Here is a 20354-nt window from a genome sequence, read left to right as displayed (position 1 = left end):
AAAAAAAAATACGAACCGCCAATTTTACAAGGAAATCTCGAATCCACTGTGAGAAATTCTATCGTAAGCAGTCTATATGAAAAAACCAACTGCTCCATAACATTTATCCCACCCCCCACAATATCACACACAAAGGCTACTCTAGCAAATCATGAATGCTTACTGAGGTGGAATGATTGCTAATCGCATCCCCCTCTTTAGAAGCTGGCACAGCGTTTTTATCAACATCCCTCTGCGCCTTGTTTTCAATATTATCCAAGGATACGGGACCGTTGAAAGATGGCAACGGTAAAGGAGGCGATCGGGGAGCGTCGTTCCACAGTGCAACACTAACCAACACATCAATAGTGGATAATGAAGGGATCCTACTAGCCGAAGATGTACCTGCTTGTCCCTCCATGAAATTAGTCGATTCCCTACTGGTCTTACCGTTTGGCGATGCGTCACCAGTTGATGGTGGAAAGATCTTATCTGACACTGGCCCCGGTATGTCTCTATTGACGGCGGCTCCGACAAACATTTTTCCAAAGTCAACAGGCATAGGCGATGGTTTGCCCATACGCTTAAGCTGTGTCTCTTTATAGACATCGCTGGTCAGCTGGTCCCTCAGGTTATCATAAAATATCAAAGGTGGTAAACGCACCGTGTTCGGAGATGACTGGTATTGGTACGGGTGCTGTGCATAATGGCGGTGGACTGGGTAAGTCATATGAGGTATATTCTGGGGGATAGGTGTATTTGATCCTCTAGAGGCATCATAAACCTGTCCGGATAGCTGAAGCTGCGGAGAGCGACCGACCTGCTGAAGGTTGACCGCCTGCGCTTGGGTATTTGACGGCAAGACAAGATGTGCCGTTATTAACTTGTCGTGGTCTACTTTGAGAATCTGTGCAAGACTTCTCTCCCCCTCCAGTGACTTTGTCTGGGTATCATCCAATCCAGTGGCTTGTGAGACGGTAGTTTCAGTGGTAGGATTTCTTTTTCTTCTTTTAATGGTTGCTTTCTTCAATTTTACAGGACGGTGTTGGCTGTGAAGTTTGTAATACAATCCGCATGCATTACAGATGGTGGAGCCCAGAGGGGAACGCCTCCATAACGGCGTAATAGTTGTGTGACAATTGGTACATGCGATAGCTAGAGCTTCGGCACCATCTAAGGTAGAATCTCCCGTATCGTCGTGGTCACTGGAGGAAGTGGGTGACCCCATGGATTGGTGCGGGGATCCTTCATGGCCTGAGTTTTGTGAGACAGAAGTTGGGTGATTCGAGTAACCGACGGCGCCATGGCTTGCCAGAACAACCACGCGGTTATTAAAAGCAGGGCATCCAAGGCAGGCTTCTTTCCCACCCATCCCATTACAGCGGCCGTCTCCCTGACAGGATCCCTTGGACTCCCTAGCTTCGCCCCAAGAGATAGTAACATAGTTGGGCGGCTTCTTCAAGTTCACAGGGCGATGTGCATTGTTGGCCCTGAGGTACAAACCACAGGCGTTGCATATGAGTTTCCCCTCGGGAGAGCGGCGCCATAATGGAGTCCGTGTCGTACCACAATTGAAACATTGCTGTCCGGCATTCGGGGCAGTGGCAGAGGGGATATCTTCACTGCTCTGGTGAGGCAAATGAACTGGATTTTTTTCCTGAGTTGTGGATTGGTCTGTGATGCGAGAAGTGTCTGTTTCAGCTGTAGCATGACTGGGCTTCACAGCCAGTGTCTGAGACATCAATTTCTTTGGTAAACGAATGGAATGAGGTTGGTTTTCCCTTTCCCCAAAGTATTACCGGTACACCAAAACTTGTTCTTCTCCCGTCGTTGGCAACTGGACTTGGTGACTATCCAAAAGTTTTCAAAAGTATTATCTAAGGCTTTTGCCGATCAATTAAACAACAGCAAGGGGTGTTGTGACTCGTTATAGGCTTCAAGCTGCATCAGTCACATAATTAAGATCTCTTTGGCATTTAAACAAGCATTCGTCTCGAACCTTTACCAGCCACATTCATGTTAAAACGTTGTGCCGCCTCATGTGTCAGCTCAGCCCACCGGCCAATCACAAGTGTGAGAAACCTGCTGACTAATTTTGTTTTTCGCCAGTAATGCATGCAGAGTCTGCGCAGGACGCACCAATACAGGCATCATGAGAACATTACGGCAGTGCCAGACGCGTAATACAGCTGGCAAAGTCACACTAGCTATAGCTCTTAACGCCTTTTCTCATCATAGGAGTCGTCAATAGACGGCGCCTAGATGCAGATGCCTGAGTATAGAAGGTGTAGCGATACTGCGAAGATCATGCATATCGCTTTCAACCCACCTGGTGCATCAAGGTCGTACTGGGATGAATTTTAAGCAGGAAAGCTGCGGGGGTCAAACACTAGACTACAAAGCTTGACAAAGCTTTGGCCCTATGCAGTGGCTTGTGAATATACTAAAATACTCTAATGCCGCTACATTGCATCGTGTGGAGTTGCACCTTACCTCGAAGAAGATTTTTCTCGGTTTTATGAGCGACGGTCTCAGAGCTCATTCCTGCAATAGGTCTATTAAAGGATCAGATCAATCCCCCCCTCGACACACCAGAATCTATACACCTCCCCCTAGTCGTGCGTACATCATCCCCCATCCAGAATGTTATAGGTCGTGTACTTCCCTTTTCGGTTAGCACACGTATATCCTCATACATGAAAACTAATAGGATAAGTACTCTAACTCCTTCAAGAACACTGAACACTTCCTCTAAAGATGCGTGTCATCAAGCTTCCATGGCTCAACCACACAGGTAAGAGCACTCACTGCAGATCTGATACAATACTGACCTTTAGTTGAAAACAGAAAGTTCGAGGTGTACTCGCTTTCAATCAGCTCCGATGGAACGCGTCTCGCGTCTGGCGGGCTTGATGGCAAGGTGCGGATCTGGTCAATTGATACGATTCTTAAATTTAATGCCCCTGAAAAGTCAAAATATTTCCAGAGCGACCAGCAAAACTCCATTGACGAGACGCTCCACAGACCATTATGTTCGATGGCACGACACAACGGAGCGGTGACAGTTGTTCGGTTCGACCCACTGGGCCGTTTTCTCGCGAGCGGGTCAGATGACAAAATCTTGCTTATCTGGGAGAAAGACGAGGAGGCTATCACTAAAACTTTTGGGCAGAAGGACACCGATGTGGACTTGGAACACTGGACGGTGCGGAAGCGGGTCGTGGCGCATGACAACGATATCCAGGACATGGCGTGGGCGCCTGACTCGTCCATTTTGGTAACGGTAGGCCTCGACCGCTCTATAGTGGTGTGGAACGGCAACACGTTTGAGAAGATCAAGCGTTTCGACATCCACCAGTCGTTGGTCAAGGGGATCGTGTTTGACCCCGCGGGAAAGTACTTTGCTACAGCCTCGGACGACCGCACGGTGCGGATCTTCCGCTACCACAAGACATCACCCACTGAGATGACCTTCAGCGTAGAGTACGTTTGTGTGGACCCATTCCGCAAGTCGCCGCTCACCAGCTACTTCCGGCGGTGCTCGTGGTCGCCTGACGGGCAGTATATCGCAGCGCCGAACGCGACAAACGGCCCGGTCGCCTCGGTCGCGGTCATCAGCCGCGGCAGCTGGGAGTCGAATGTGAGCTTAATTGGCCACGACACGCCCTGCGAGGTGGTGAGTTTCTCGCCGCGCTTGTTTGAGCTCCAAGACGGAAAGGAGTCCCAGTTGTCGAGCATCTTGGCAACTGGCGGCCAGGATAAGGCACTCGCTATCTGGAACACTGCGCGTAGCCGGCCGTTGGTAGTGTTGAACGAGATCTGTAACAAAACCATTACCGACTTGGCGTGGACCCCGGACGGGGAGAAGATTTTTGTAAGCTCCTTGGACGGGACTATCACGTTAGTTGCGTTTGAGCTGAAGGAACTCGGCACTCCGGTTTCCCTTGACGTGAACGACTTGCAGCTCCATCGATATGGAGCTGATAGAGATAGCATGGCTGTTCCAGAAAACACACAGCAGTTGCTCCTCGAAGAGATTGCTGAGACAGAGAGCAAGCGAAAGAACAATTACATGTTAATGACGAAAATGGACGCCCCAAAAACAGAAAATGTGTTTGATCTCCCCAGTTCGCCCAAAATCAAGGACCAGCCGCCGCTCACGGGCTCGCCCAGCCTGAAGGGCGTGCTCTCAAAACTCAAGCAGCGGGTTGTGATCACAAAGGATGGGCGGAAACGTGTGTCCCCAATGTTGATCTCCACCGCGCGTCCGATCCCTAAGAGCACCCAGGTCTCGCTGGCCAAGTCGGACCGCATAGCCAAGGAAATCACCAAGAACTTGCTCTCTCGATCCGCCTACACCTTGCCCCGTTTCGGGATCCCTACGTGTGTCGCAGGTCTCCGGGACGCAAACTCGTTGAGTCTCAAAGAGGAGACAGAAGGATTGCAGGCGGATATGATTGACGAAACGGGTGCACCCCCGGCTAAGAGCTATCGGGATAGACCCCGCGTGCCTGAGTACTTAGCAGATGTGGCGCTCCTCCTGCAAACAGTCCTGGATGTGAAACTGCGGCCAAAAGTCATGGTGGTGGTTGCACAGGGGGGAGGCTCGGTACTTGAGGTGAGAAACGGCACCGCCATTGCGTTGAATGGCCCCGAAGACGCGGAGCTGGAGACTGAGGAAGATGATGACGAGCCGACCGAGGTAATTTCCAACGACTCAGCCGGAAACCGCAAGTTTCAGGCCTTTTTCCCGAGCGTGGTGGTCCACGCAGTGGGGTTTCAAGGAAAATTCTGGGCCTTGGCACTTGCGAATGGCCATTTGGCTCTTCTCTCGCCCGAGGGCGCTATGCTCTGTCCCTCTATCTACCTCGGCGTGGCCCCTATCGCGGTGCTCAAGTGCACAGAGCATTTCATATTGGCGGTTGCAAACGACGCGCGTGTCTATGTTTGGGACCTTGCCAGCTTCAAGGTTGTATATCACAACGTCTCTCTTGCCCCGGTGCTCAACGCGCAAGCCGTCTACCAAGATGCTAAAAAGGTGCAAGTGGTTGCGCCGTTCGAGCCGATCAAGGCAGTGGAGTTGACCCAAGAGGGGGTCCCAATCGTTGTCACACATAATCAGGAGGTGTTTGCGTGGTCTGGGGAAATGAAAACGTGGACCAAGATTGCTGACCCCTGGTTCTACCGTATTGCCGATCTATCTGGTGACTGCGTGGGTAAGGATATAGGCAGTGGGATGGTAAGGGTAATAAACGACCGCTGTCGCAGGGGTGTGGAAGTCACGTATAGGGAAGATGATCCCGAGTTTCTCGCCGCTACCCGAGCCGCATTCCGGGAGACCGTCAACTGTGCAGCCAGAATTCTTGGTTCTGAAATAGGGGGTGATCTGCGTATCATAGATGAGCTTCGGGGTGCGAATACGTCTACGTGCTAACGCAAAGTCGCAGAAGATAGCGTCTTCTTTTGTTATATAAGAGGCAAAAGTCCTTGGAGCCGATGGGCTAAATCATTCTCACAAGATATAGTCTATGTGTTAAGAAGGCCATGGGCCAATGATGTGTACCTAGAACTTAACCTTTTTTTTTTGTGTGTACCTTAAACCGCCCCCATAGATACATCCACTTTTAAAGGACTGGTCTGCACCACTAAAATTATACAATATGTGGCTTCCTTCGAAATAAAATAGAAAATAGGACTCAGACCCCGTAAAAGATACACTTGAAAATTTTTCCTCAAAATTCACTTTGAGTATAAACAAAGCGAGTACATGAATGAGCATTTATTTTACAACCCTTTCCATCTAATTGCCTTTTCCTACGTTTCCTTTAATCTGGTACTCGTGCATTGTAGTACGCGTTTCATAAGATTATAATAAGTGAGCAGGTTCTGACGAATGGACAGGTTCGGATATCTATAATAATGCCAAATGCCCCATGCTAGATACCTACATCTTTAACCACAAACTATTAATTGGCATGTGAACCCTTGTGGAAAATCGATCTGAAAGGACTGAAGGAGCGTTCGGCCGGGTGCTGGGTCTCAGGCTGCGTGGACCGCGATCTAGAGCGCGAGCCCAAGCTCAGGAACAACTCAGATGATGGTCTAGAAGATAGAGCGGGTCTGCCACGTTGTTGGGCGATGGAGTTTTTGGACCCCGGGACTAGCCCGTCGTCGGGTTTTCCAGAGTTGGAGCCCACTGGAGAAAGTGGGGACTGTTCATAGTATGCACTGGATGGTCTGGAGGAAGATATTGAGGACCTGCTGCTTCTTTCCGCACTGCCTACCGTCACTACATTGGTGCTGGAGGAGGATCGTGATAAGAAACCACGCCCTGCAGTCTTTTTTGGTCTGTGTATCTCGCCCAAGAGTCTGGCAAAGTAGTCTTCCGTGATAATATCATGGAAGTGTTCCTCCGGGAGCGCCTGGTAATTAGGCTGGACGACGATACAGGGACATGCGGAGCTCTCCAAGAAGTGTTTCGATAACGAGTTGTTCTTCCAAAACATCTTGGTGTGTGATTCCTTATGGGAGTTAGCGGTGGGGCTACTGTTTACCTGATGGGATGTTCCAACAACCAAATATGCGGGGTCGTACTCGATAATCGCCTTCTGAATCTCTCCCTTGGGCCTGTCGCCTTTCAACACTATCTCAAGCACAAACTGCAACCTCTTGCCCTTTATGTTCAAGTTCTCAATCTTGGCCAAGATGCGCTCCGCCTCGGGTCTGGTGATCGTCGTTTGCGTCGGCTTCCTTGCGTGTGACTTCGGGTCATTGTCATGGTACAAGTCCCACAATACGACAATCGTGTCCCCGTTGGACGAGGAATCGTTAATAACCCACTTCAACGCGTTGACGGCAGGCAGTTGGTTGTCGAAGCCCACAAGGTACGTTTTGTTGACTCTGTGGAAGTGGAACTGCGGGTGTTTCGACTTCAACGTGAGCGACAAGTTTTTCAGCAATGCCTGGTCGGAGATCGCATCGAAGGTGATGCGGCGGTCATATTTTGGGGTCGCGACGCCGTCCAGCGCAGGCGACTTGAGTGACGAGGTCGACTGGAGAGATGAGGTCGACTGGAGCGGCGAGTGGTTAAGCAAGCCCGCAACCGACTTTTTCTGTTCCTGCTTGAGCGTGATGGCATCAATCGACGACAAATTCGCAATGGCGTCCAAGTGGTGCGAGTGGTTGCGGCCCGATGGCGAAACCGTCCCAGGTGGCGGAGAGCTCACACGCGACTCCGTGTCAAAGTACAACCGCGACTGCTCGTCGATCAACAAGTCGGATGAGTTGGATGCCGACTGAAGTTGATAAAAACGCGCCTTGTCGTCGTTCTCGCCGTTGAATATCTGCGAGTTGAGTGCCGTATTAGCGTTGGTCTCGTCGTCCTGCGCAATGTCCTCCAAAATCTGGGCCTTAATGGCAGCATATCGTGACGGACTGTTGGAGCGGTAGGTGAACGGGGAAGGCACCTGTTCCTTTGGGTACTGCTTTTTGACGGGCTCTTCATCCGAGTCGGACGGCGTGGTGTCGGTGTTGTCAGCAAGGGACACCAGTTTGAGCTGTGCCGTCGGCGGCTTGTCGGCCGGCTCTCTGTTCTTAGAGCTGCTTCTGTTGAGGAATCCCATCGTATTGTAAGTTTGGTAAGAGGTTCCTGGGGGTTCTGTTCTAATCTCTGATTGATCGGCAAAGGCTTGGATTGACGTTTGACTGATAACGGTGCGCTTTTCTTCTGTCGGAGAAAGCCACGTGGGTTGGACTGATAAAAATAGCTACCGTTGAATGATACTATAAGAAAAGTAGGATCAGACCTGCGATTAAATGTTATAAAGAGTGAAGATGTGTGAAGCGAGGAATAAGGTTGGCGCCGGTACCCGACCGTCGTACGGCGCGTTATCAGATTGGGGTCCCTTCTGAATTCTGGCACACGGCGCTCAGAGCTACGAACGACCAAGATGCCAGGTTAGCGGAGGAGCAGCTACATGACGTCAGTGCTAATACCATATTTTATGTTTTTCTTGAATATGATTAATATTTCAAATAAACTAGATCATCGGATACATACCGGTGAACAATAAATAGTTCATTAAGTATAAATGGCTTAGTGATGACACTTTAGGTATGAGCCTGGCCGACGATGAGCACCGCGATTCTCCCTGCCGAGGTTTCCATAATAAAATGGTACGTTTACTAAATGTAGTGCACGCCTCTAGTCCGACCCAGCAGTCTTTTTTTGTACTTATAATACGAGAGCTGAAGTATTTTTTTCTGAAATAGCAAGAGATTAAGAGGAGGCTGTGTGCTATTACCTATATTGTATAGGTAGTGGAAGTCCTATACATGCGATACTTTGTCCAGGATATTGACCGCTTTCCTATACCCTTTTTCGTGGTTTCCAGTCTTCTTTGTGCTCTCCTTCTACAACAACCTTCATCCTACCAATCTTAATTTATGTATCTGTTTACCCATCACTTCGACTCCAAACACTCGTTGGTATCGTAAACAATAGTCACCGGGCCGTCGTTAACCAAGGCAACGTCCATCATGGCACCAAACTTGCCGTCCTTCACCTTCTCTTCGCTCAATTCGACCGCTAACTGTCTCATGAACTCACTGTACAACTCAATCGCGTGCTCTCCCTTCATTGCCCTGTGGAAGTCTGGCTTGGCACCCTTTTTCAAGTTGGCGTATAGCGTAAACTGCGACACGGAGAGGATTTCCGCTTCGGCCTGTTTGGTGTTGAATGCCCATGGCTTTCCGTTCCAGCATCCCTTGGCGGCGTCAAACTCATTCTCAAATAACCGCAACTTCAAAACCTTGTTTGCTAGCTTGGTAACTTCCTCAACAGTGTCGGTGGTACTCAACCCCACGAGGAGCAAGAGCCCGCGACCGATCTGGGAGACAACCTGGTTGTCAACGGTAACTGAGGCCGATTTAACTTTCTGAATGACGACACGCATGGTGGTATGCTGAAAGGAGGGGAAGCGAAAGGATAGAAGTATGGCTAAACTATGGAAGACTTGGGGTTATGTCAAATGATCAAATCGTTTAGGACGCGCAGTCGCGAAAATGTATAAAGACTCGGCAATGCCTACCGAAATGCCAGGGTATTACCTATGCCAGTGCTAAATTAACCCATATAGACTTCAGTAAACGAAAATTACTTGTACAGAGTAAATCGTGTATATAAGCTTGCTGTATAGATTTGGAAACACCCCCAATCTCGCCAGTGACAGTTAGAGCGACACTTTGTAAGTGCCAAAAGGATTGCATCTCTAGAATTCGTTTTAGACAGATAGCTTTGGTAACTACATCTCCCTGATGAAATTTATGAATTCTTTTGGAATCCATACACATAATTTGCAAGTCTGTCCCCCTTTTTAGGAAATTTGAGCACTAGGAAGGATATCAGGCCGATACTGTGCCCTAGAAAGCTTATTATGCATCGTCATCATTTCTGGGAAGATCAGCCAAAGCATGGACGTTCTACCTTAACAACACATGCTACCAGTCAGACATGGAGGCGATTTTCTCAGGGGTTCGCCGGGTCCGTGGGTTTTATTAAGATTGCCATACACAGTATGGTTCTGACTATTCATCCGAGACCTACCTTCACGCTCCAATGGTGGAGGGGCCATTCCACCGCCTTTGATCAACTCAAAGCTGGGGATTGAAGCTGCGAGTCTGTCGGAGTCATCCCCAGCAACACCCGTCACAGAGGTTATATGGCCGTTAACAGAACCGCTAGCTATGGTGCCATTGGCTGCCCCTGCTTGGGTACTAGCCAGGTTAGTGGATAATTCACCGATTGGAAAATTCCCCATCAAGCCCTTGCTGCTAGCCAAGCCGCTGCTTCTATCCGCATCCGGGTCATAGAACTGATCCTCAATGGGATGCAACAACACCGTCTGCCTTCTCACGGTGAGAGTGGTGTTGGTTGGCACCGTGATCCAGTCCTCTCTCTGGAACGTCAACGGTTCGGACGCAATCATGATGGTGTCTTGGGAGCGATTCAAGCGCTCCATCTTGAACTCATATGGTGGGTTGCAATCGTTGGCATCAGGCGAGGCCTTGAAAGAGGAGCCGGTAGAAAAATGCAAGGAGGCGGCTTCGTCCGTCAAAGAGGTGATATAGCGAGAAATAACGATAGATTCACCGTCAGTGACGGCGAAATTCAAAAGGGAAGGCTCATCCGTCACGGCTACCTGCCAGTTCTTGATCAACAGGATCGTCTGTAAAAGCGCTTTGCGCAAAATGTGGTCCGGGAAATGGGTCACCGGCGGAATGGTCTGGGGAAAATTTCCCTGATACAACTCGCACTCAAAGTTGTTTGGTCTTGGGTCGTAGCCCAACTTGTCGAGACAGTCAAGGAAGAGCGCAAAGCAGCATTCGCTGTCGGTGGATCCCTGGATATACAAAAACCACTCGTCGTTCAAGTGCGAAATCAACTTCTTCTTGATCTTGGAAAACTGCGAGATCCCACCGTTGTGCATAAACATCAAGTTCCCGTAGTTGAATGGATGGCAATTGGTTTCACTGAGCACACCGTAGGTAGAGGCGCGAACGTGAGCAAACACGAGCTTAGACCGGGTGGAGGCTGCCAAACGGTTTAAGTTAATGTTGTTCCATGCAGGGGTTATCGCCCTAAAGATACAAGGGGATAATTTCTTCAAGTTTTCTTCCACCGATAAGCGAGATTCGAAATCGCCGGCATCATCGGCAGCGGGAGAGTTTCCTTGGGGCTCTGGTGCTGTGTCCTCGCTGTTAGAAGAATCGCTAGCGTACTGGTAGTAGCCCACGCCGAACCCGTCACCGTTGATGGGGTTGCGCAAGTCTAGTCTGAGGCGCGAATCAAACGACTGGTTGATGATGGAGTGTGCTGGTTTAGTCAAGAGGTTTTCCAAAAGGATGGGATCAGTTCCCTTGTATATCATGAAACGACACATTATGGGAGTAAGCCAATGGTGTCAGAGAATGCCTGCTTCTTTTGCCAAGGTACAGAATCGGAAATAGAGGATGGAATAACTTGGCTTTCAGTATATTGTTCAAAATGTGAATACAAGACTAAGCGTTCATTCATTGCGAACTGATAAGCGATATGCTGGTGTATCATCCAATTTCACGTGTCGTTACATTGGGAGGTACGTGTATATACCATGTGCATGCACTACTCTGAGGGGCTCCATGCTTTCCGTAGCTATACGGCTTTCAGCCACACAAAGATGCGCCTGAACTTGGTACTGGAACGACACCCAGCCGTGTAATACTCCATCCTATTCATTATTCTCAGGGCAGTTGGGTATTTTCAAGGCCATGGTTTACCCGCCTATCCTTCATCCCCTGTGCATCTATTTGTTGGTCTTTATTTTTACGGGCTAGATTCTCGCGAGCCTTCGGAAAAGAACATAAAACCGCGGCTAAAAGACAGTCTTGTGCGTCAGAAGTGCATGGGTATATACGTATGACAAAGTAATGTAGGACCTTCCTAGACTCTAACTGCAGGTTGAAGCGAATGAGCGGCCACCCATTTGGCTGACGTTGGCAAAAAGAGGATCCCATCCCTGTACATATGACAGGGCAGATCGCAAAATGCCGGACCCACTAGGTATTTTTAGAGTTTTCTCATTCTGTTAGTCCCCCCCACGCACGGTAAGATGGGTACCCCCACGGCTGCCTCATCCTACATGCCAACTGTATCGCTTGTGCTTACGGTACACTGATAAAAGCTGTTTTCTCTTTCGTTTGTACCTACAACATACAGGAACTTGCGTCTATATTGTAGAAAACGACTACATCCACAGGCGCCACCGATACACTATTTATAGAGAGGGATCCCCAGGCCAGACCTAGACCTCGCATAGAGCTACCATTTACCACATTCAACGTTACATAGATACACGATGATTATGAAAAACGACCGGGACTGCATTGCCGCCGAGGCTATCATGCCTGCTCAGCCAGCCACTACCAAGTCCACCTCTGCTGGTGCCAAGAAGGATATTTCAAACTACACCTTTGAGAGAACGTTCAACCCGGAAATCATTAGAAACTGTCATGCGCTCAACTCTCACGCTTGGTCCAATGAGTTGACCCCTGAACAATATGTGGAGCGTGAGAAATTCATGTCCACCGTCTCCCTCTCTAATGTTGCTTCGGAGCCTCACCATGATGGTACCTCCGTAAACGGGTTCTACAATCTCCGTAAGGGTCCACAGGCTGCTGGTTTGGCGGGTATTGCGTACTATATCGTTCGTGACCTTACCGCCAAACGCAAAGAAGGTGACGACGACATGTTCGACGTTGCCTGTGCATGCGAGACGTTAACCAGGCTGAGTTACATCGCTCACCCTGGAAGCGATGGGGAAGCCATTATCACCAATGTTATGTCCCCGTGCATTGGTGGTGTCTTTGTCCCAGCAAAGAGCAGAGGTTTGAACTTGGGTAACATTATGATCAACAAGTTGATAGACTATTTGAATAACGAGTATGCCACTTCTTACAAGCAAAGACTCAGTGCGGGAAATCCCAAGGGTGAAACCTACTCCACGTTGTACAGTGAAGTAGGCGAATACTATAGAAAGTTTGGCTACATCTCCAGAGGTATGGACTTGATCACAGTTGACTACACCCACGCAGAGGTTCCTGCTACCTCTGCCTACACTTTCAAGGCATACAAAGTCAAGGATGACACCACTCTCTTGCACAAGCTCCACAACGACCAGGTCTTGCGGCAGTTGGCCCTGGCAGTTAAGACCACCGGGTTCAAGCAAATTTCCAACACCCCTACCTTAGAGAACTTTAACTGGCACTGCTTCAGGTCCATTTTCATTTCAAACAACTTGAAGGTGTTTGGTGAAACCGACTCTAAGGATGAATTAGTGTTTGCTGTCAGCATGTATGATCCGTCCAATCCGGAAAAGATAGTGGCGATGACCACCTTTACCCATGACTGGAAGAATCGCAACATTTACATTTTGAAGATTGTGCTCGTTGAGCCCCAAACCTCTGCCGATGCCTCCATGAAATTGATTGATGAGTTGTTCCAACAAATTCGCCGTGAGTCACATGTAAAGTATGGTGACTTCCACAAGATCAACCTCTGGCAATCCGAGTTGTTCCAGTATGGCATTGATTCGACCGAGCAGTTTGCCCAGGTCTACGCCGATAAGAACGGTGTTGACGCTTCTAAGGTGGCCATCTCTGTTTCTGAGAATGGCTCCATCTCTGCCGCTAGATTCCATAATTACGCCGAATCTGAAGACGGCAAGGTTGAGATTGTGGAAGAAAACATATCCGTGGATGTTCCATTTGGTTGGATTGACAACGGTAAGTGGTGTTGGTTCTAGCATTCCAAGTAGTTTATATTATGGTGTGGTATATCTTTGTGCCTCTGTCTGGTATTGCGGTCGCTATATATTTTATCTTAAGCTAACTACATGTTGCCTATAAATTAAATTTAAGCCTTGCCTTGTCTCTGATGTATGCTAGTTTGAATGTACCAGGTGAATAACCGTTGGTGCTATAACAGAATTGGTCGTCGGTGCGAGAAAGTTGGTTGCCGATGAGGTTTATCTGAAATGCTCTGTATCTGGGATTTAATCGGCGTACTGTAGTCAAATAGAATACACGGTCAAGAATTAGGGCATAGGCATTTAATAATTACACCGTTGACGCCGCATGTGGACGTGTTTTTTTCTTTATGCAAGGGTATCGTAGTCGCGCTCTTAGCTGAACTCGGGGGAAAAACTGTGACACCCAAATTCACCTACGCGGTTTGTTGTGATTTCAGTGAATACGGCCCCCGAGAAACCACGCACACCCGCACCAATATAACAACATATTTAGCCTCCATAAGCAAAAAAAAAATATTTACTGGACCCATTTTATTCTCATCTGTTCTCCTAGCTCACTCTGCTACCCATGAAATGAAAGCTCGCTGTACTTTCCAACAACAATGATATACGAACCCCATCGAAAAGACAGACCCCGAATAACCAGCAATTTAAACACGAGGGGCCACAGACTGGATCTGTTGAACTCAATAAACGAGGCCATTGAATATGAGGATATGACCAACGGTCACCAGTCAACCAATAGCTCCATCCGCGAGGACGATGAGTCCGTAGTCCAGAGCACAGGAATTTCAGCACGAGTACTGTCTCGTCCTAAAGTAGCCACCAGGTTGTTACTAGGAGAGCCCTTACCATTAACTTACCAAGTCCTCCCCTCTGAAAGCATCGCCACTCCAGTTGAATTAGGGTCTCCAGACTTTACACACAACCCAGAGCATTATTTATACCATCACACCTCACCACACCCTGTAAAGACTGAAACCCCAGAGCGTGAAGCCCGAGATGAGGAGTTTGAGACCGATGATTCCATGGAGAGGATGATTCGCGCTGCGAAGCACGATAAGCGAATCGAAAGAAGGCGGAACCGAAACATATTGGGCTCAAGCAAACTCCCCACAAGAGATATTTTATTTCCTGAATTTACAGCACCTCCAACGGATCTCATTGACGAATCTCTACCAAACCCTGTTGAAGAATCCACTCCCCTGGACAAGAACAAAACACGGAATCTTATTAGCAAATACCTCGAGTACAAGCGAGCCATTGCTCTTAAAAATCAGAAACAAAACCAGAGTTTCCAGAAGCCCAAGACGGAGATCACAAGGCCGCCGAGAGATGAAAGCCCTTCACCCTCGCCGAAACTGTTAGATGCCAGGTCACGTACAAATTTTTCGGCAGAATCGGCCATACCATCCTCTAATCAAAAAAGCAGTGCCAGTGGCAGGCAAACGAGCTCATGGAAGCATGTGCATGGTAGCGAGAATATGCCTTCCGTTATCCCGGAAGGCTCTGCTCATGGGTCTCCGTACCAAAGACCACACACTACGCAGACGCGTGGCAGAAACTTCCCCCCGCATGTTGACGAGAACCGTCATCCTGGTTCCGATGCCAAAGCTACCGAAAACTCCCCTCGGAAAAAGCGCGTATTGATTGGATGGTTACAATCGCAACTCGCCGCTATGGACAAGAACCCCGACCCCGTAAAAGATGAATTGAGTGGGCTACTTCAGTCCTTACTTGGAGAGACTTTCTCAGGTGAAGAGCAAGTGTTTAGTGCAACCTTGGGAGACACGGTTGTTTTTAATGAGAGGCCCCCTGAGAAGACACAAGAATCAGAAATTCCTCGTTCCACAGCGGCTTCTGATGACGTTCTTTCGGAAGCCCTGCTTATGATCCAGGAAAAGAAGTTGAACAAAAAATTGGAGAGTCTAAAACGGGCGATTATGGAAGAAACACAGGTAGCCTCGACGCGTGAGGTGCCAAACAGACAACCGTTCAACGGGGTGCCTTGGGGTATCCAGGCCATCTCCAGGTGCTTTATCCGAATTTGTGATCTGAAGATTGCCATAACTTTCTTGCTCTTTGCGATGGTTTTTTTGATGGTTTCGTGCTGTTTAGCAAACTTGAATTTGTTTTACTGTTACTTTGCATGCTAGTGGGGTGGAAAGGACATGATGGCCTATATTATTGTATATTGAAAGTTGTATTAGTATTAATGACATGTATTATTAATAGACATGTAGATCTATTACTATGGGAGACAGATGCTTATTACCACTAAGACAGATGCAAAAGTACGTCATAGACTTTAGTTCAAGTTAGGAGGCTTACCGGTATAGGTTACAATTATGGGATAAAATATACATATATACAAAGGGCATTTCTGCTCGTGTTTCATCTCTTAATCATCGTAATCGTTGGCAGGCGGTCTGGCGGCGTCCAGTCTCAAATACAAATCAATGGCGACAGAAAAAGCAGCAAACCCAGCACAACCAATAGCAGCAGCTTGAGGGCCAGCTTTAACTGCTAAACCACCACCGGTGATGCAGCCGGCGGAAACACCATTGTATATATCGTTTTTGGCTCTGAAACTCTCGATGGCACACTCCACACCGGAGTAGATCATACCAATATAACCGAAATTCTTGGCACTGGTGTAGGATCTTCTCCCCATATCACTAAACTGCAACTTCATCTGAGTCTTGAACGGCAAGTCAGAAACCTTGGAGACACCGCCACCAACCGGCACGTCATACGCCATGGAGGCCATGAACAACCCGAAGAACCCACCAAGGGCGAACCCAGTAACACCAGACATCACGGTTTTACCCGGACAAGAGGCCATAAACCCCATGAGTGCTTCGGCACCAGCCTGAGCCTGTTCATCAGGGGTCATTTCTGAGAGAGCCTTCTTAGGCTGAAGGGCTGCGGTATAGTTGGAGTTCATTATGTGACTTTGCGGGGTAATAGGTACTGCTGTAGTCGAGGTGTTAAAGATCGATATAGCTGTGTTTTCAAATCAACAAACAGGGAACCGTCTCACGATGTAAAGCTGAGATAGAAGTGTGCACGGAACTGATACAGTATGTTCATCAACGATCGATATCTCTAATTTTTCAGAGAAAAGGAAAAATAACCCATGCTTATCCTGCGGTTACCACACGCCAGAGGAATGGGGCTAGCCCCAAACTTAGGTTATGTTTTTGCCAAAAAAAAAAACGTGCATTAAATTTTGTGAAATAAAATCGCTTCCTAAATTATATAAACTGTCATTTATCGCTTCCTGTTGAAGGAGATTAATTGATGCACCCTTTGATGCGTTTAGAGTTCTCGTTGAACTTGCTGGAGCTGTCCCCGGCCAGGTAAGTGTCTTCAATCTCAACGCCGTTCAAGTATGATATCGATTCGTTAGGTGAACCATAGGCATATTGACGGACGATTTATCTAATATAGGCTTTTAAATCATTACCGTGCTCGTGGGAGGTCTCTGTCATTTCTAATGTAATCCATACCTGAGACCTCCGCCTCTTCGCTGGTCCTCAAATGGAGACCAGAAATGTAATCTACAACGAGGCAGATGAGGTACGTGAAAACGGCGGTTCAAAGACAAATCACCGCAACACCGACAAACTGGTACCCAGACTGTTCCCAATGGTGCCAGACCCAACCGCCTGGAATTCTCATCACCCCATCCATTCCCGCGATGTTCAGGGAAACAAAGATACCCAAACAGATAGAGCCAATTATGCCATGTAGGATAAAGGAACAGGTAGTGTCATCAATACCAATCCACTTATTGATATCAACCGTCAAATGGCATATAAAGGCGGTGGCAATAGTGGTAATTCCGGCAGTCCAAGTTGGAATGAAGCCACATGAAAGCGTAACCGCCACTATCCCCACTATGGCACCCTCGCAAGCTGCAATCAAGGACCATTTTCCTGTCAAGGTGTAATCCAAAAGTGCAAATGTAACACATGTAACGGAAGCGCTGATCTGGGTATTGGCCATAATGTAAGCAGTTCTCACATTGACCGCGAGTAACGTCCCTGTATTAAAGCACAACCAGGCCATCTAAATCAAACGTGTACCAATAAACGAGGTAAGCGACTAGTGGGACTTGTTGTTTTGCCGTTTTCCGTCAATTTTCCACGAAATGCGTTCCCCAGGCAGAGGGAGTAGATTAAGGAGGCGATACCACCCGCAATATGAACTAGACCGCCGCCAGCAAAATCCAAACTACCTAAATTGAACAACTAGCCGCCTGTGGGCCATGTCCAATAGGCAAGAGAACAGTATACTGTTGTAGCCCAGACGAATTCAATCACTAACGACGGGCTGAGTCTCCCTCTTTCAGCGATAGCACCAAGAAAGTTCTGAACCGTGCAGACCGGAAAAAAAAGCACTGGAGACCCGTCCTCAAAAAGAGGACCCTGGTTCATGTTGGTCAAGCCTGCCATGTGCATAATCCCTATGATGGGGCTAGAAAAGGTGGTGGAGCAGCCCAAAGAATAGCCGAATAAGTACCACTAGATAGTGATCAAGCCGGTCACCATAAATTACTGCATAAATAACTGGACAGAGTCATGTTTCTGTACCATCCCACAGTGTAGCAGACCGATCCCGGGGCTGATAATCATGATGGTAACGGTAGCAATCATAATGTATGCCATATCAGCATGATCGAAGGAGGCCGTTTCCTCCCCTAAGGCTGATAAATCTCTCTCACGCAGTAATTGAGCAGATTCTAGCTCATTATTTGCGTATCCCATAGTGTGTATAATTAGTTTCAATAATTTTATTAATAAAGTGGTCTATGGAAAATGCAACCAGGGATCATATTTATATCCTATCGTCGGACATATACTTTGACCTTATCTTCTAAAGATCAATCCTCTTTGATGGAGGTTTATTTATCTGGAGTACCAATTAATTGGACACGCCAGAACAAGCTAAATAGTGTCTGAAACTCACTGTAACAGCTGGCTAAGCCTGGATTTTGTTTCCCGATTGGGATATGTCATGAAGGACTAGGCTGGTAAGTTTTAAGGGTTTTACGGTCCATGTAATCCAATAGGAATTCTGAAGACTGGAAAGAAGGTTTTAGTGGGTGCATATTCCAGTATCCCATAGTAAATATAGGTAATTTAAGGTTGCAGAAGAATATGTGCTTCTTCCTCCTGTCGTCATTGATAGGTTATAACTTTATACAATTTACATATCGTCAGTATTAAAGTACTAGAGTTCTTAAACTTTCGTTGCTTGGAAATCCTTGACAGATAGGGACAAGAGGATTAATGAACCTTTATATTTCCCGAGCGGGGAAAAGAGTCCGCTGGTGGGAGAAAACTTGCGTGGATGTTCGGTTTATTTCTTATCTATAGTCTCCGAGTAATGGAAAAGCCGTTATTGACTTGCATGAGGAATCGGTGAGTCCGCATCCATCCCTGAAGCCCAATAATAGCATTTTTGCATTCTTTTGGAAACGGATGCACCTTTGATAAACCCTGTTTTTTTTTGTTTTTTTTTTATTATGCTTTACCATAGTGATTGGTAGGGCTTCCTCGAACAATACAATCTATAGTGGTTCACTATCAATAGCCGATACACGCACCGTATATAAAACAAGCAGGCTGTAGATATCAATCAGTACCAGCACCACTTACCATTCATCTCCCACTTAACATCAGGCCCTTCTACATCATACTTCGCCTTAAACCCTGAGTGAAAGTTAATGGCCGAAAGCGAAGTATTAGCAAGGTTAATGTCACTGTTTGGCAACTCATCAATCCAATCCCAAATAGCCTTGTGTTTAGTCTCGTCGATTTCCGAATGCCATAACTTGATGGTATCAAACTCTAATTTCTCGGCCAAAACCGCCAAATTTTGCACAAGCTGAACGAAAATTGTCTTGGCTGTGCCAGCTTTTTCTGCACTTGGAGAAATAAACAACCTGGTAACGCTCATGACTTTCGCATTCCAATAGTGAGAAAAGGTGACAAACCCCAATACTTGCCCAGTGGCTTCATCGGTAACCGAGATTCCAAAAATCAAATCCTCCAGTGCTTGATTAATGGACTTTGACTTGGAGTACTTCCAGGTACTCCGGGAAGCAAACAACTCTTGGATTGCGCTATCAGGTTTGAGTGATACACTAATCTTGTAAGGTGCTTCGGTCAGGGAAGAGTTTAACCGTTCCACCAATATCCGGTCGTCCAAAATGAACAAGTCCTTAAACTGTCCTTGCATATGAGTGATTATTTTTCCGCCCTCAACGGATGGCGTCTGAAGAATAGCAGCCACCAGTAAAAGAGCAAGAGGTACATGTCTGGACTCAAACCCAAACCGGCTGTAGTACTCACCGACATCAGAGTACAAAACTGAAATTCCATCAGGGATTTCCCTCTCCATATGCCTGTTCACCTCGTTTAACATAAAAGCAGCTACTCCCTTTCTACGCTGGTCAGGCTTGGTATACACAAACGCATAGCAAGAAACTGGAATGTTTTTGAGCCCAAATGTGGGGGACTTCACATAGCCGTCACGGGTCAATGTGCAACAGGAAGCCACAATATCAGAGGTGAAATCACCTTCTGCGAGGGTAATAGAGGTATCTCTAACCACGTAAAATACCTGGCCTTGAATTGAAATAGTTGGGGAACGTCTCTGGCAGATGTCACTGTCGTTTATCGCAAGCTCACCATTCACATAGTCGGTGACAGAAGCCAGGTTTCTGTTAGGCAGATTGAATGATTCGGAATTGTTGATAAAGCTTTGCTTGATGGCGGCTGGGTCGCTCGTAACCTCAAATATATAGTTTGATGAAATGCTCATCGTTGAAGTGCCAAGTGAGATCTCCGAAATACGGAGTTTATCAGGTGCACTAGCTAGCAAATTTTAATTTGACTGCTGGGGTGAAACAGGTACAATACTCATTTAGTACCCTGAGTGAATTTAGGTTTGTGGGAAATCCGCTATTCTTGTATTGGATAAAGCACCAAGGCCCTGATTGCTGTATTAGCCCCATGC

General features: G+C 47.5%; 10 protein-coding genes across 10 annotated transcripts; 3 read left to right on the top strand and 7 right to left on the bottom strand.

The window, feature by feature from the left end:
• Nucleotides 1-976: 976 nt before the first annotated feature.
• BABINDRAFT_39942 (GATA-type transcription factor) lies at nucleotides 977-1720 on the bottom strand (the record flags this gene model as incomplete). Its single annotated transcript, XM_019131952.1, has 1 exon — nucleotides 977-1720. A coding segment is annotated over one exon (744 nt), but the record flags the coding sequence as incomplete, so codon positions are not given.
• A 1015-nt stretch (nucleotides 1721-2735) lies between these two features.
• On the top strand, nucleotides 2736-5670 carry HIR1 (Hir1p; the record flags this gene model as incomplete). The annotated part of the gene is made up of 2 exons (XM_019129575.1): nucleotides 2736-2773; nucleotides 2817-5670. Coding segments are annotated over 2 exons (2635 nt in total), but the record flags the coding sequence as incomplete, so codon positions are not given.
• Nucleotides 5671-5808: 138 nt separating this feature from the next.
• BABINDRAFT_162843 (uncharacterized protein) lies at nucleotides 5809-8092 on the bottom strand. The gene has a single exon (XM_019129574.1). The coding sequence runs from the start codon at nucleotides 7599-7601 to the stop codon at nucleotides 5946-5948; it is 1656 nt and encodes a 551-aa protein (XP_018983678.1). The 5' UTR covers nucleotides 7602-8092; the 3' UTR covers nucleotides 5809-5945.
• Nucleotides 8093-8226: 134 nt separating this feature from the next.
• On the bottom strand, nucleotides 8227-9331 carry BABINDRAFT_162842 (D-aminoacyl-tRNA deacylase). Its single transcript, XM_019129573.1, has one exon. It carries the CDS (start codon nucleotides 8931-8933, stop codon nucleotides 8442-8444), a length of 492 nt encoding a protein of 163 aa, XP_018983498.1. The 5' UTR covers nucleotides 8934-9331; the 3' UTR covers nucleotides 8227-8441.
• Nucleotides 9329-11217, bottom strand: DUG3 (glutamine amidotransferase subunit). The gene has a single exon (XM_019129572.1). The coding sequence runs from the start codon at nucleotides 10917-10919 to the stop codon at nucleotides 9465-9467; it is 1455 nt and encodes a 484-aa protein (XP_018983497.1). The 5' UTR covers nucleotides 10920-11217; the 3' UTR covers nucleotides 9329-9464.
• Nucleotides 11218-11873: 656 nt separating this feature from the next.
• Nucleotides 11874-13319, top strand: BABINDRAFT_168360 (uncharacterized protein; the record flags this gene model as incomplete). The annotated part of the gene is made up of 1 exon (XM_019130583.1): nucleotides 11874-13319. One exon carries the CDS (start codon nucleotides 11874-11876, stop codon nucleotides 13317-13319), a length of 1446 nt encoding a protein of 481 aa, XP_018983496.1.
• A 456-nt stretch (nucleotides 13320-13775) lies between these two features.
• BABINDRAFT_162839 (uncharacterized protein) lies at nucleotides 13776-15530 on the top strand. Its single transcript, XM_019129571.1, has one exon. The coding sequence runs from the start codon at nucleotides 13928-13930 to the stop codon at nucleotides 15479-15481; it is 1554 nt and encodes a 517-aa protein (XP_018983495.1). The 5' UTR covers nucleotides 13776-13927; the 3' UTR covers nucleotides 15482-15530.
• A 29-nt stretch (nucleotides 15531-15559) lies between these two features.
• Nucleotides 15560-16401, bottom strand: TIM22 (translocation channel protein). Its single transcript, XM_019129570.1, has one exon. The coding sequence runs from the start codon at nucleotides 16270-16272 to the stop codon at nucleotides 15727-15729; it is 546 nt and encodes a 181-aa protein (XP_018983494.1). The 5' UTR covers nucleotides 16273-16401; the 3' UTR covers nucleotides 15560-15726.
• Nucleotides 16402-16551: 150 nt separating this feature from the next.
• Nucleotides 16552-17680, bottom strand: BABINDRAFT_162837 (uncharacterized protein). Its single transcript, XM_019129569.1, has one exon. The coding sequence runs from the start codon at nucleotides 17334-17336 to the stop codon at nucleotides 16926-16928; it is 411 nt and encodes a 136-aa protein (XP_018983493.1). The 5' UTR covers nucleotides 17337-17680; the 3' UTR covers nucleotides 16552-16925.
• A 968-nt stretch (nucleotides 17681-18648) lies between these two features.
• Nucleotides 18649-20334, bottom strand: BABINDRAFT_162836 (uncharacterized protein). The gene has a single exon (XM_019129568.1). The coding sequence runs from the start codon at nucleotides 20157-20159 to the stop codon at nucleotides 18972-18974; it is 1188 nt and encodes a 395-aa protein (XP_018983492.1). The 5' UTR covers nucleotides 20160-20334; the 3' UTR covers nucleotides 18649-18971.
• Between the last annotated feature and the right edge of the window lie 20 nt (nucleotides 20335-20354).

Source organism: Babjeviella inositovora (assembly GCF_001661335.1).
Source record: "Babjeviella inositovora NRRL Y-12698 unplaced genomic scaffold BABINscaffold_11, whole genome shotgun sequence".
NCBI classification, from domain to species: Eukaryota; Fungi; Ascomycota; class Pichiomycetes; order Serinales; genus Babjeviella; species Babjeviella inositovora.
The sequence above is the reverse complement of the archived record's forward strand: the minus strand, read 5'-3'. Positions and strand labels throughout refer to the sequence as shown.